The sequence below is a fragment of the Chiloscyllium plagiosum genome, chromosome 28 (assembly GCF_004010195.1).
Source record: "Chiloscyllium plagiosum isolate BGI_BamShark_2017 chromosome 28, ASM401019v2, whole genome shotgun sequence".
Taxonomy (NCBI): domain Eukaryota; kingdom Metazoa; phylum Chordata; class Chondrichthyes; order Orectolobiformes; family Hemiscylliidae; genus Chiloscyllium; species Chiloscyllium plagiosum.
In genome coordinates this window covers 32805718-32820397 of record NC_057737.1, presented here as the reverse complement: position 1 = coordinate 32820397, position 14680 = coordinate 32805718, and the positions used below count along the sequence as shown (strand labels likewise).

At 42.1% G+C, this 14680-nt stretch overlaps 1 protein-coding gene across 1 annotated transcript in view; it reads right to left on the bottom strand.

Annotated features, from left to right (window-relative positions):
- LOC122564222 (myeloperoxidase-like) overlaps positions 1 to 14680 on the bottom strand; it is an 83472-nt gene that overhangs the window by 37064 nt on the left and 31728 nt on the right. The window contains exons 4-5 of the mRNA XM_043718919.1: positions 10800 to 10926; positions 8564 to 8693 (exon numbers count right to left, since the gene is read on the bottom strand). Coding sequence (XP_043574854.1) covers positions 8564 to 8693; positions 10800 to 10926 — 257 coding nt within the window. The remainder of the gene's footprint in view (positions 1 to 8563; positions 8694 to 10799; positions 10927 to 14680) is intronic.

The following is a 14680-nucleotide window of genomic DNA, read 5'->3' as shown; positions in this document are numbered from 1 at the left end:
ACTTGGTCCATCTCAGACACCTTCCTCCTCTTTCTTGACCTCTCCAATTCTATCTCCGGTGACAGTCTTCAGACAGACATTTACTACAAACCCATAGATTCCGATAACTACCTGGGCTACACCTCCTCCCACCTAGTGTCCTGCAAGAACTTCATCCTGTTCTCCCACTTCCTCCACCTCAGCCACATCTGCTCAATTGAGGAGACATTCCACTCCCAAGCATTCCAGACGTCCACCTATTTTGAACAATGCTCTTTTCCTCCCTACACCACACCACCTCCATTCTCTGCTCCACTGCTCTAACACCCTGCCCCCTACAAACGCAATAAAGACAGAGTCCCCCTTGTCCTCACCGACAAGCCCATCAGTCTCTGCATCCAACGCATCATCCTTAAATACTTTTGGCACTCCAACTAGACCCCACCACCAAGAACACCTTCCCCTCCCCTCCCCTCTCTGCCTTCTGCAAGTACCATTTCCTTTTGAGAATCCTTGGTTTGCGCCACTCTCTCCACCAAAGCCCCTGCACCCCAGGTACTTTCTGCTGCAACCAGAATCTGCAAGTACACCAGCCCCCCTCACCTCCATCCAAGGCCCCAAATGGTCCTTCCAGGTGAGACAGAGATTCACCTGCCTCTCCTCCAACCTAGTTTGCTGCATCAGGTGCTCCTGATGTGGTCCTCTCTACATCGGGGAAACCAAATGTAAACTTAGGGAATGGTTCACCGAGCATCTCAGCTGGGCGCGAAGCAGCCAACTGGACCTTCTAATCACTGCCCATTTTAATTCCCTTTCTCACTCCCTTTCCAACATGAGCATCCTTGGCCTCCTCCTTTGCCACAACAAATCAAACCGCTAATTGGAGAAACAACACCTCATCTTCCACCTGGGCAGCCTGCAGAAGACTCAACATTGAGTTCTCCAATTTCAAATAACCTCCCTTACCATCCCTTGACTCCCTCCCCAGCCCCTCCCCCTCCCTTCCATTGCTCCCTGCCACCAACCGGATTCATTCCTCCCATTGATCACCCAGGTCATACCCTCTACTTGTCTTCAACTATCCCCACTTCACCACCCTGCCTTCGCCACCCTCTTTATCTGCAGCTCCCCCTACATCCACGCCCAGTTCTGAAGAAGGGTTACACCTGAATCATTGACTTCTCTACCTCTTGGCTTGGCTTGCTGTACTCTTCCAGCCTCCTGCCTGTCGACATTGGATTCCAGCATTTGCAGTTTTTTTGTCTCTGTCCACTAACTATCCACAGCTTCCATGATGCTGAGATGGTCATTGAGGTGGCCACACTGCAGGTGAAGACTGAACAGGTGGAAAGCAGATGAGTGACCGTCAGACAGAGGAGAGGAAGGCCCTCTCTCTAACAGATATACCATTTCTGAATATGTTGGGGGAGTGACAAGGGAACGCAGGTCCGTTGTACCACTCATCACTCTGATGCTTAAGGGATGAAGAATGACATGGATAGAGGATAGATACATCAGGAAAAGCATGAGGCAAGTGTATCTGCAGCCACAAAAGAGAGTCCAGGGTGGTGTGGTGCCTCCCTGCCCCAAGGGGTGAGAATATTTCAAGCAGAAGCTCAAACACATGCACCAACAGGTTCAAGAGCACCTTCTTTCCCACTACTATTAGACTGCTGAGTGCATCTTGCATGTAGATCTTGCTTTGTGCACCTCCTTTGCAGCTGTCCCCTTGTTTGCCTCACTCTGTCTAAACACCCTAAGGTCTGCATGTCCTTGTATATTATGATCCGCCCAGTCTGCACACAAACCACAACGTTTCACTGCACTTAGGTACATGTGACAACAATAAATCAAATCAAATCAAAAGCTGCAGGATATCAGGTCTCACAAACTTGATTGAGTTTTTTGAAGAAGTAACAAAGAGGAATGATGAGGGCAGAGCAGTAGATGTGATCTATATGGACTTCAGTAAGGCGTTCGACAAGGTTCCCCATGGGAGACTGCTGAGCTAGGTTAGATAAGACAATAGGTAGACAATAGACAATAGGTGCAGGAGTAGGCCTTAGATCTCATGGAATACAGGGAGAACTGGCCATTTGGATACAGAGCTGGCTCAAGGTAGAAGACAGAGGGTGGTGGTGGAGGGTTGTTTTTCAGACTGGAGGCCTGTGACCAGTGGAGTGCCACAAGGATCAGTGCTGGGTCCACTACTTTTTGTCATTTACATAAATGATTTGGATGCGAGCATAAAAGGTACAGTTAGTAAATTTGAAGATGACACCAAAATTGGAGGTATAGTGGACAGCGAAGAGGGTTACCTCAGATTACAATGGGATCTTGACCAGATGGGCCAATGAGCTGAGAAGTGGCAGATGGAGTTTAATTCAGATAAATGCGATGTGCTGCATTTTGGGAAAGCAAATCTTAGCAGGACTTATACACTTAATGTTAAGGTCCTAGGGAGTGTTGCTGAACAAAGAGACCTTGGAGTGCAGGTTCATAGCTCCTTGAAAGTGGAGTCGCAGGTAGATAGGATAGTGAAGAAGGTGTTTGGTATGCTTTCCTTTATTGGTCAGAACATTGAATACAGGAGTTGGGAGGTCATGTTGCAGCTGTACAGGACATTGGTTAGGCCACTTTTGGAATATTGCATGCAGTTCTGGTCTCTTTCCTATCAGAAGGATGTTGTGAAACTTGAAAGGGTTCAGAAAAGATTTACAAGGGTGTTGCCAGGGTTGGAGGATTTGAACTATAGGGAGAGGCTGAACAGGCTGGGGCTGTTTTCCCTGGAGCCTCCACCACTTGGAGGCTGAGGGGTGACCTTATAGAGGTTTACAAAATTATGAGGGGCATGGATAGGGTAAATAGGCAAAGTCTTTTCCCTGGGGTTGGGGAGTCCAGAACTAGAGGGCATAGGTTTAGGTTGAGAGGGGAAAGATATAAAAGAGACCTATGGGGCAGCTTTTTCACACAGAGGGTCGTACGGATATGGAATGAGCTGCCAGAGGAAGTGGTGGAGGCTGGTACAATTGCAACATTTAAAAGGCATTTGGATGAGTATATGAATAGGAAGGGTTTGGAGAGATATGGGCCAGGTGCTGGCAGATGGGACTAGATTGGGTTGGGATATCTGGTCGGCATGGACGGGTTGGACCGAAGTGTCTGTTTCCATGCTGTATATCTTATGACTCTATGACTCTATATCCTGAAGTGAACAGTCAATGGCCATGGTACATATTGGTACCACCACATTGGTTAAAAAAAAAGTTGAAGTCCTACCAGCCAAATGTATGGTGATGGGATATCTATTAAAAAGACTTCAAAAGTAGTAATCTTTAGATTGCCATGTGTTAACGAACTTTGAAATGATATATCAAATAAATACATGCTGTATAAATGGTGTAGATTCAGACTCCTGGGACATTGGAATCATTTCTTCGAATGTTAGGAATAAAGCAAACAGGACAGAAAATGCATCTAGGCAGAACTAGGACTAATTTCCTGGGGTGCTGTTTGCTAGTGCTGTAGCAGAGGATTTAAACTAGAAAATCAGAGAATGGGAACCTGAGCAGGAAGACAGAGAAGGGGGAAAAAGACAACAGAAAGTGAACATTTAAAAAATAAGAAGTAAAAATAAAAAGCAGAAAAAAAAACACAAGCAAGAAACAAATGGAGCCAAAGTGGGAAAATGAAGCTAAGATGGCTAACAAAAGGGAGAAGTTTAAAGTCTTTGAGTCTTAATGCACAAATATTTCACAATAAAATCGATTCAATAACAGCCCAAATAGATGTCCTTGGTTATGATCCAGTTGCAATTACTGGGTCATGTCTGCAAGGTGATCAAATTTGGAAACTGAACACATGCCAGTATTCAATAGTGGGGAAGGAGAGACAAATAGGGAAAGGAGGTAGAAAGTATCATTAGTAAGGGTAAACAATGCAATATTGTGGAAAGATTTTTGCTTGAAAATCACAATGGGTGGAGATAAGACATACCCAGAGACAGAAAACTTTGATGCAGTATGTCTGTGGGTCCCAAACAATAGTAGAGATGGAAGGGAAGAGATTAGAGATACATGCAATATGGGTACAAACTGTAATTATGGGTGACTTGAAACTAGATATAGACGGATAAATTAAACTTGCAGTGATATCGTGAGAGAGGATTTCCTGGAATGTATGTATAACGCTGTGCTTTTAGATCACTGAGGAATCAACAACGGAGCACGCTTTTCTAGTCTGGGTATTGGGAAAGAGCAACAATAAAATAAGATCAATTGTTTTAGATGATGAATGAACAGATCTAAAACAAGGGTCCTACGTCTAAATGAGGGGTATGAGGCACAAGTTGGCAATGGGGATTGAGGAGCTCATTAAAGGCTTGGCAGTGGATAGGCAAAGACTAATACTTTGAGGAACATAGGCATGAATTACAATAATTATTTATTCCTATCTGGTGCAAAAGTACAACAGGAAAGGCTTCAATGAGAAACTAAGAATAATGTTAGCTTCAAAGAGGAGGTAGATAAAATTGCCAGAAAAAGCTGCGTGTTTGGGGATTGGAAGAATCTTAGAATTCAGCAAAAGAGAACAAAAAGACTGGTCAAGGGGCTGGGGAAACGGTATGAGAGGAAACTTGTAAGGTCCATAAAAGCTGACTGTAAACGTTTCTATCAATATGTGAAGTGAAAAAGAAATACGTTTCAGCAAAGGTAATTTGTGAGATTGACATTGGTGTGACACTCCTTAAAATGTGTAATTATTTGCAACAATTGAATACTAAATGTTACTGATCTATATCAACTGCTTCAGACATAAGTAAATATGTTAGGTGCAGAGAATCTTCCCAAACCAGAAAGCAAGAAGAACTGTGTCATATTGAATAGCAGAGCAGGTTCAAAGAGGCAAATGGTCTACTCCTGCTGCTAGTTTCTAACCAAGAGAGAAGGGATACAAAGAGGCTACAAGGATTAGGGGAGGGAGAGAGGCTGCAATGGGAGAGATAGTAGCAGACATCAGGTAGTGGAGACTCAGGCTGCGGGGTGAAAAGGGAGTGAAAGGTCAGGAGAGGGAGGGTGCAAACATAAAGAACAGTTTGAAACCTGTCAACAAACAATGCTCAGTGAACAAAGAGCCAGGAAAATCTGACATCACTAACCAATTGCTTGGGGCTGCAAGGTGAAGCTGGGTATGTACAGGAACTACTCCTTCGGGACAAATGTGGTGATTACTTCTGTTGGAATGAACACTGTCCATTTTCAAATTTAAATCAGAAATTGAGATCTAAGATGCAATAAAAAGATAATAACTGCTTGATTAAAATATTTTCACAATGGAAGCTCATTCACTGTGACCTGTCTGATGAAGGTGTGTTTAGGCTGATGGGTTTTCTTGTGTGTGTCAGCTATCATGGAAAATATCTTTACAAACTTACACCCATTGGTTTGCGTAGTTTAAATGCTGTTATCTCTGAAAAAAAGTGCTTTCCTTGTATATTTTGCAGGTAATTATTGAGGATCTGATGGGCAATAAATGCTGACCTAGCCAATGATATCCTCATCCCGCCAATGAATATTTAAAAAAATTACTGATCAGCTCCTCTTAACTTGAGGTAATGGCCATTGAGGAAATAATCAGCACTGAAATAAAGTGACCTGGAACTTTTGGTAAGGAACATCATATTCTGTAAACTGCATACCAAAGGCTGGTATTTTTATCATAATTATATCATAAGAAAACATCTCAAGGTGTTTCACATACCACAGGCTCACAGTTAAAATAGATATCCAGCAACTCAGTGTAAATTAGCTCAGGAGTCAAAACACTGTCAATGAGATAGCTTTTAATTCATTGCTTAAAGGGATAGAGAGGTGGGGAGGTTCAAGGAAGTTGAAAAAAGAACTACCTTCGCTACACAGGAGTACAATTGTCAAAGTCTAGATTAGAGTGGTGCTGGAAAAGCACAGCAAGTCAGGCAGCATCTGAGGAGCAGGAAAATCGACGTTTCGGGCAAAAGCCCTTCATCAGGAATAGAGGCAGGGTGCCTGCAGAGTCAAAGCTGTGTCATCATATTAACTATACTTTTTGAAAAAGCTCATCTCTCTTTAAATGGGGAAAAGCCTCAATATATGGCATTTGTGACATTCCATTGTTGAATTATTTCAATTTGGAAGGCAGGCTGATGTGTTACTTCAGCATCTACCACTGAAGAAGATATTTAGAATGATGTGAGCATTCAATGCTTCTAAGAAAAAAATGTGAGTCTGCAAGAACCTCCGCACAGAGTTTTGACTTTTATATTGTAGAACAGTGATTCACAAAATGCCAGCATGGTGGCTACCTTAAGGCTTGATTTGTAGATAGACTGAGCTAAGAGAAAGTGAGGACTGCAGATGCTGGAGATCAGAATCGAAGAGTGTGGTGCTGGAAAAGCACAGCCGGTAACACTGCAAACAAGGAGCAGGAGAGTCGACGTTTCGAGCATACACCCATCATCTGGAATGTGGGAGTTGCCAAAGGGGGCTGAGAGATAAATGGGATGGAGGCGGGGGTGGGGGGAAGGTAGCTGAGAATGTGATCGGTAGGTGAACTTGGGGGGTGAAAGTCATAGGAAGGAGAGGAGGGTGGAGTGAATATGTAGGAAGGAAGATGGACAGGTAGGACAGTTCAAGGGGCGGTGCTGAGTTGGAGGGTTGGATCTGGGATAAGGTGGAGAGAGGAAACATGAGGAAACTGATGAAATCTACATTGATCCCTGTGTGGGTGGAGGGTCCCAAGAAGGAAGATGAGGTGTTCTTCCTTCAGGCATCAGGTGGTAAGGGTTTGGCAGTGGAGGAGGCCCAGGACTTGTATGTCCTTGGCGGAGTGGGAGGGGGAGTAGAAGTGGTCAGCCACAGGGCAGTGGGGTTGTTTTGCATGTGTGTCCTCGAGATGTGCTCTGAAACATTCCACAAGTATGCATCCTGTCTCCCCAATGTAGAGGAGATGACATTGGGAGCAACGGATATGGTAGATGATGTGTGGAAGTGCAGGTAAATCTCTGACGAGAAGTGACCGGGGCAGCTTCAGTGGCATCCATTACCGGCCAAGCCAACAGAGGGATCGGCAGCAGAGCCCGGCTCCAAACAATCCCCCCGCCCCCCCCACCCCGGCAAGCATAAGTCGAAACTGCGTTTCTACTTCAGGGGTGAGCGTAAGGTCATCGGGAGCGTCCGTCCCAGCTCAGTGAGACAGGGTGGAAAGACTGGGCATCAGGGCTGACAGTGCAGGGCACCCCCAGGGAAGGAAAGCAGGACAGCATCCCGGGATAAGCGTTTTCTCTCTCTTCCCCCCACTCCCTTCCCTTATCACCAAGTGATTGACAACTCTCTGTCATTTTAAACCCACTATACCAAGCCGAAGCTGGAAGGGTTAACTGGGGTGTTAGTTCGCCATCAGATAAGTCTCACTTTGCTTAATCCATAACATTGGGATTTTTGAAATATTCATTTTCTTTTTCGGTTATTGTACATATTTTCAATTTTGCTTGTTTTAATAAAAGCAGAGTTTTCTTTCCGTTGAAAGCAACTGTTTCCTGTGTTTTTTTTACCACAGCACACAGACCAGTGTCAGAACCAGGGAGCTGGTGTACAATAAGCTCACCAACACTCCCTACCAGAACAGTGAAACTAAACAAACTGGTTAAGGATTGACCAGCTACCAAAGGCTACAACCTGCCAGGCCATAAAATAAAACAGTCCTCACTCCCTTCCAGAACAGCACTCCATCTGCAAACTTCAACAATTCAACGACAGAAGTTGTCACAGTTGCTTTTTTTTTTATTTGAAGTTCTCAATTCCTTTACTTCAGACAGATAATATTCAAGCAAGTAACAGGCTGCAATGACAACACCCTTTCATGTTTATATGTATTGTTTATCCATTCCTAAATTTTCATTACATCTGTATTTTGGCTCTTTTATTCAGTAATTTCCTGCAAGTGGTTGTGCTTTGACTGGTTCAAAACTAAAACTTTGCTGCTGGTTATTTCTTAAATTAAAAGTCTAAACGTGAGCTAAACGAGCAAGGTAAATTGCAGTTCCTGCACCACTCTGGAAAGGTCTAGTGTGCTCGTGACAACTTGGGGCTCACATGTCTGAATTGTTTGAGCCAAAAGCCAGATTTATATGATAAGTCTGAATTTAAGCTATTGTGAAAATAACAAATTTTGATCTGCAAAGAAGTTAGGAATTGAGGGGGAGTAACAATTCAAGCTGTTTACAACCAAAGCAGACATTACAACAATAAGTTTTGTTGTAAAAGTTCAAACAACTTACTGGAAGTGGAAACTTTTGATGCCTATATGTTTTTACTGATCAAGAGAATTTAATGGTCATAAACATGTTTCAAATGGATTTTCTGCTATACTGTTGAGTACAAACCTTGGAGAAACAATGTAAAATCTAGAAGTCATGGTGGATTATTATAGGGAAGCCATGAAAGTCTACCCTGATCAGTTGACAAGCTGTTTGTGCAGGATGATAAATCAAACAATCAGAATCTTCCATGATCAAACATACATTAATTTTACTTTGACCAATAATTACCAGTGGCAAAGGGAATCCGGAATATAGTAAGCCCTTCTTTGAACCTCTTGGAAGTGTAATTCCATCTTCATATTCAGGTGCGAGCCATCGTTTCAATGGGGTGAAAGCTGCTCCAAGTAAGGGATTGTTTCTGAATGTATGAAAAAAAAATCATATTTTATTTTGACATTTAATTCTATAATTGCAGATAGACTTCTCCATCGAGAAAAGAAATAAATGTTTGCACAATCATGTCACCAATGTAAATGTAAAGCTATTGATTTATTGAGGCAAACTTTGTGTAGCATTTTTTGGGACAGTGCCTTGCAACTTGTGCAATATTTGCATATGACACAATTAAACTTTTGATTCCTATATTTCTTGACAACGTTTATAGAATACAGAATGTTCTTGTGTAATCTGTTAAAAATCACACAACACCAGTTATCGTCCAACAGGTTTAATTGGAAGCACACTATCTTTCGGAGCGACGCTCCTTCATCAGGTGATAGTGGATAGGTGATAGGTGATAGTGGTAGTGGATAGGTGATAGTGGATAGGTGATAGGTGATAAGGATAGGTGATAGTCCAACACCGGCATCTCCAAATCTTGTGTAATCTGTTATCGAAAAATAATGTGTCATCAAGAGTCTTTTCAATGTTCTGTCAATAAACTTGGCAACTAAAATAACCAGAGCCATGTCGCTTTTCTCACTAAAATCTAACTCACATAATGGCGCAAGTTTTTATTTCTTGGATACCTGGAATTGGTGATGCATAACACTTATTAATCATTTCTTTAGGTTTTCAGTTCCTGAAATTCAGAATAACTTTTGTTTTCTCTCCTTAGCATGGTAGAGATAATCTTTCTATTACAGAGGAACCTCAATTATCCGAAGGACACGGACGGGGAGTGTTTTGCTTGGTTAATCAAATTCCAGATAATCAAATACCGGATTACATAGGTTAGCCAAGCAACGGAACCTTGTGATCTTGCCAGATAATCCGATATTTGGAGAATTGAATGCCGGATAATCGAGGTTCCCCTGTAGTTGGCACTTAATATTGTGTAAAGGACCAATATCTAATGTAGCAACATTGCAAATGGTTAACTTTGTAATGCAACCCAGATATCGTGTCAAACTGGCTTAGTGGTGGCCCTCTTGAATGAGTCAGAGCTCACCTGGTTCCAGGTCCACTTTAGATCTTAAGCAAATACAGTGTGCTTGGTGGTGCCACTTGGTCAATAAAAAGTTAAACTGAAGGTCTGCCAATACTCAGACGGATGCAAAAGACATAATGAAAGGAAACTGGATGGTATCCAAAGAACATCACTACAACCAGTGAATTAATATCTCAATATGTTTCTGGAAGCTTGAAAATAATGATTACATTTCAAAGGCTCTGAAGTACTATTATTTCACTTGATTGATTTCCTTTTGCTTGTTTCCTTATTACGAATTTTATATTTCTCCTATTAAAACATATTTGTCAATTACATATCTAGGTAGGCAAATTGCCCAGTTGAAAACTTCAGAGAGCTCACAGTTTATTACAGCTATTCCTTTGTCAATTTTTCAGATGTGGTCATTGATAGTAATTTTGGGCAACTTACTTGATTGTGCATCAGAGAGAAGCCAAATCATTTTCTCTACTGATTATAAAATATGTATTGGTTGTAGCATTAGTTATTGAATGACAGCCCAGGATGCGTATGCTAGCTAGTTTTATTGTACTCTCCAGTCAAGGACTATGCTAGTTACTGCAAAATCCTAATTGTGCCTTTGATTGAGAGCAGTAAATGCTCATAATAAAATCCATGGTCTTTTAATCTATATGGCTATGTACAACCAACAGTCAGTTGCACTTAATGGCTGAGTTTCTCTTGGACCTAACTAAACCTTTCAGTGTCATCCCAGCTTCATGATAAATACTTATTTCAAGAGGCTGACAAGTAATGAGTAGCTAACAGTGGAACAGTTAATCAGAACTGGGTTCGTCATACAGCACTTTTACCATAAAGACTTTGCAGTCCCCATCATAGAATCATACAGATGTACAGCATAGAAACAGACCCTCCTTTTCTGAATCCTTCCCAGTTTCACAACATCCTTCCAATAGGAGGAAGAACAGAATTGCACACACTATTCCAAAAGTGGCCTAACCAATGTCCTATACAGCCACAACATGACCTCCCAACTCTTATATTCAATACTCTGACCAATAGAGGAAAGCATACCAAATGCCTTCTTCATACCTGTTGTTGCACTGACCATTGATGGTCCTGTAGAATTCAGTTTCTTCAGTGCAGACTGGAAGCTTGGTTAGAAGTGAACAGCCTGAAGCTTGTAAGATGTGGCTGAGGTCATTGTTTGATTGAACATCTGTGGAATACACCGGTAAGGCTTTAAACACTGGAATAGCGAATTACATTTACCTATTCAAAGTACGCCATTACAGGTTGTTTTTTTGGTCATGTCATCGGGAGGAGGAGGTCTTAGTTTTCAATAAAATCTTTGTCCATTACTAGTGGGAAATGGGAGATGAATTTTAAATAAATCCTGCCAATCTGAAGGGATAATCTCATGATTATTTTCTGCAGTCTTAGGTGAGAAATCCATTCAGCAATGGAGTTGACAATGTGTTCAAGAGTTTAGAAGCACTTACGAGTCTGTTTAAGGATCTAACTAGCTGAGCTAAACTGAATATATTATATCCTAATGTATGACAGGGTCAAAACATGATTAGGGAATTTCAAGTCAGTGTCAATAAGAATGCAGTAGTGTACTCTTTCAATGAACATATACTATTCCTTAACAATGCAGTATTGTACTCTTTCAGTGAACAGGCACGGTTCCTTAACAAATATTCAGACATACAAAGATTAGAAAAATGAATCAACTAGCCTGCATTCTGCCCAGTACTCATGGCTGAGTTTCATATAAACTTGAACAACTATGTACCATTGCCTGAAAATATTCATTAGTGGCATCCTCCAACTTAGCTTAACCTCAAAGGCGCTACATTATAGTTGAATATGTATCTGACATAGGACCTTCGCAGTATTAAATGCTGACTTGGTCAGCTTTAAGAGAAATACTTTCTCCTTGGTACTTCAAAAGAATGGCACCTTTCTTCTTTCATTTACATGGCAAGGCCATAAAGGTCATTGAGATGAAGAACTTGGCTGCATTTAATGTAACACCATAATACCAATCCTTCCACCCCTGCCTGCTGAGAGAAAGACCCGATGCCTGCCCCACTGCCTCCCAGACAGCTGCCCTGTGATTTATTGGCTGATAGACATCATGTTGGGATGGGACACCTGCCTTCAGAAACATGGAGTGGTTGTCAGGGGCTGGCAGCTCTTCAGTACCAGCAGTACCACACAGAGCAGTGCCCACTGATGATGCTACTGAAGAGTGAGGGCAGGCAGGCAGCGAGGGATTGAGAATGTTGACTCCATCTCAATGTGACCAAGGAGGGCTGGCCCTGCCCAACACCAACCCCTGGCGAAAAATCTGCCAGGCTGGATGGTTGGTGCAGGTCCCTCTTGTTGCCAGTTAAATCTTGGAATCAGATCCTTACATCAGAAGTAATGTGCAATCCAGGCCTTCAGTTGACTCACTGGTGGGCAGAACCAGCCTCTCTCACTTCCTCTGGACTAATTGTTCGGGAGTGAGGGGAGTATGGCAGTAATTGAATCAACAGTGGTGGGTAAGTAATGTCCCCCACCCCGTCAAATGCCAGTCTTCAAACCCTCTGGGAGGGGAACATACAATCTAGCTCAATAACTCTGTGTTTCTCTCATTAGCTGCTGCATAACCTCAATGCTTCCAGCCTTTTCTCTCTTTATTGCGATATCAAAAACCTGGCGCTTGCCATTGATGGGCTTGCCATGTCAATGAATGAATTGGAAAACCCAACTAATTTAGCTGTGGTACCATGTGTTATCTGGTGATGGGAAAACAAAAGTTCAGTTGTGTGTAAAATCACTGCTGGATAGAAAATAGAAAGGAAAAAAGAAAGTTACACAGCAAGCTTCTTCAGACACCAAGTGAATAAATGTCTAAATCAACTCTTCCAATGATATTAGATCAGAGATAAATTTGATCTGGGATAGGAGGACAACTCTCCTGTTCTTTTTTTTTTAAATGCCATGGGATTTTTTAGCTTTGCTTATGAGAGCAGATAGTCCAAAGCTGTGCAGTTTAACTGGATTGGCCATGCCAAATTGCCCATAGTCCAGTGATGTGCTGGCTATGTGGATTAGCCATGGGAAATGCAGGGTTACAGGGATAGGATCAGGGCTTGGGTCTGGGCCTTGGTCTGTGTGGGATGCTCTTTGGAGGGTCGGTGTGGACTCACTGGGCTGAATGGCTTGCTTCCATATTGCAGGGATTCTATGACTTCAGTTACAAATTTCATGAGAAACATGTACGGCTGAGGTTCCCAAACTGGGAGTCACCAGTTGAGATTTTACAAACTCTGAAGCAGCAATGGTTGTGGCACTCACAGTGACCAGTCACAGTGTGGGTCCCTTTAAAATGCTCAGTTCCTGCTGTCTAAGAGTCTGTGTGAAAAGGTAGGTGTTCACTCTGCTGCCTTTCCCATTGGGGAAGATGAAGAGATGGACAGTAGAGAGGAGAATAGCGTTTGGCAAAGAGTTGGGAGGTGACCCTTCCCCACCATTCAACAACTGTTTTACCCACCCCCCTGGTAAAATCTCAGCTGCTGTCATACAATGTCTGACACTTCAAGACGGGCTCACGGTGGGAAAAGGATTGGGAAATGCTGATGTCAATGGAAAACTCATAGAAGTTTATAAAATAATGAGAGGTATGGATAGAATTAATAGTAGTTGTCTTTTCCCTAAGATAGGAGATTTCAAGACTAGGGGTGTACAATTGAGGTGAGAGGAGAGAGATTTATAAAAGGACAAAAGAGGCAAATTTTGTGGATGGTTCGAGTGTGGAATGAACTTCCCGAGGAGGTGATGGATGCAGATGCAATTACAATGTTTAAAAGACATTTGTATGAATACATGAATCAGAAAGGTTTGGAGGGATATGAGCTAGGAGCAGGCAGGTGGGACCAGTTTGGTTTGGTTTTATGTTCGGCACGGACTGGGTGGACCAAAGGATTTGTTTCTTATGACTCTATAACTAAACACATTGAGGGCTAACTGCTCAAAAGAAAAGTACACTAACTGACTATATTTCAGCAACATTTCTGTAATAATTATAGGATAACATCTAAATAAAGGCATAAGGCACACAATTAAAAAAGAGAGTTTGATGGCTAGCATCAGTTTGTTTTGAAGCTATTGAGTCCTGTCTCCCTGTGCTGACCTTTGAATGAAGGACACCTTCACAGAAAATACTTCTGCCTGCTCCCTGGAACTGGAAAATTGACAGTATGTAATTTATATCCATTGTCATGCCTTCCACCAAAAGGAAACAGTCTTAGACAGTATTTTTCTGCTTTGTGTTGACAGTGAGTAATATATTTCAAGGTGTATATAATAATACAAAGTTTTGAGACAACAATACACATTTACTCTCTTCACCCGAAAGTGGGTTGAGAACTGGATTTGGTGTTAACCACCAAACTTGCTACCTAAGCTGTGCTGTCTCTGCATTTTAACCCTTTGATTTTTGTAATCAATGCATTGAATTTGGGTATTTTTATTGATTTGATTTCTAGGAGGTGGATGGTAATCTGGTATTTACCTTTGGCACGATGTCTAGATTTAGATATGGATCTTGCTCTCTCTCATTGAACTTTACACTGATCGGACTGGTTCAGGTTTGAAACTTGGTTTTGTTCTTTGAATCTCAGAGGGTAACTCTATTTTTTCTTCACTGGTGTTCCACCAATAATGTCCACTGTCCAGTGCTGTCTGTTGTGGATTAGGTTCTCTTTCTTTTACCTTTCATTTTGTGACAGATTTTCTCTTAAACTGTTCCACTTTCCCTGGAACACCTCTGCTACCAGCTTCTGCCTTACTCCCTTGTGGCTCTTCCACTAAGTTAGATTTCACCTCCATTTCCTCTTGACCTGATAATGTTTTGGGTCCTCCTTTAACGTTGCCATGAAGGTGTTAGTTCACCAGATTGTTGACTCTGCCTTGTCATC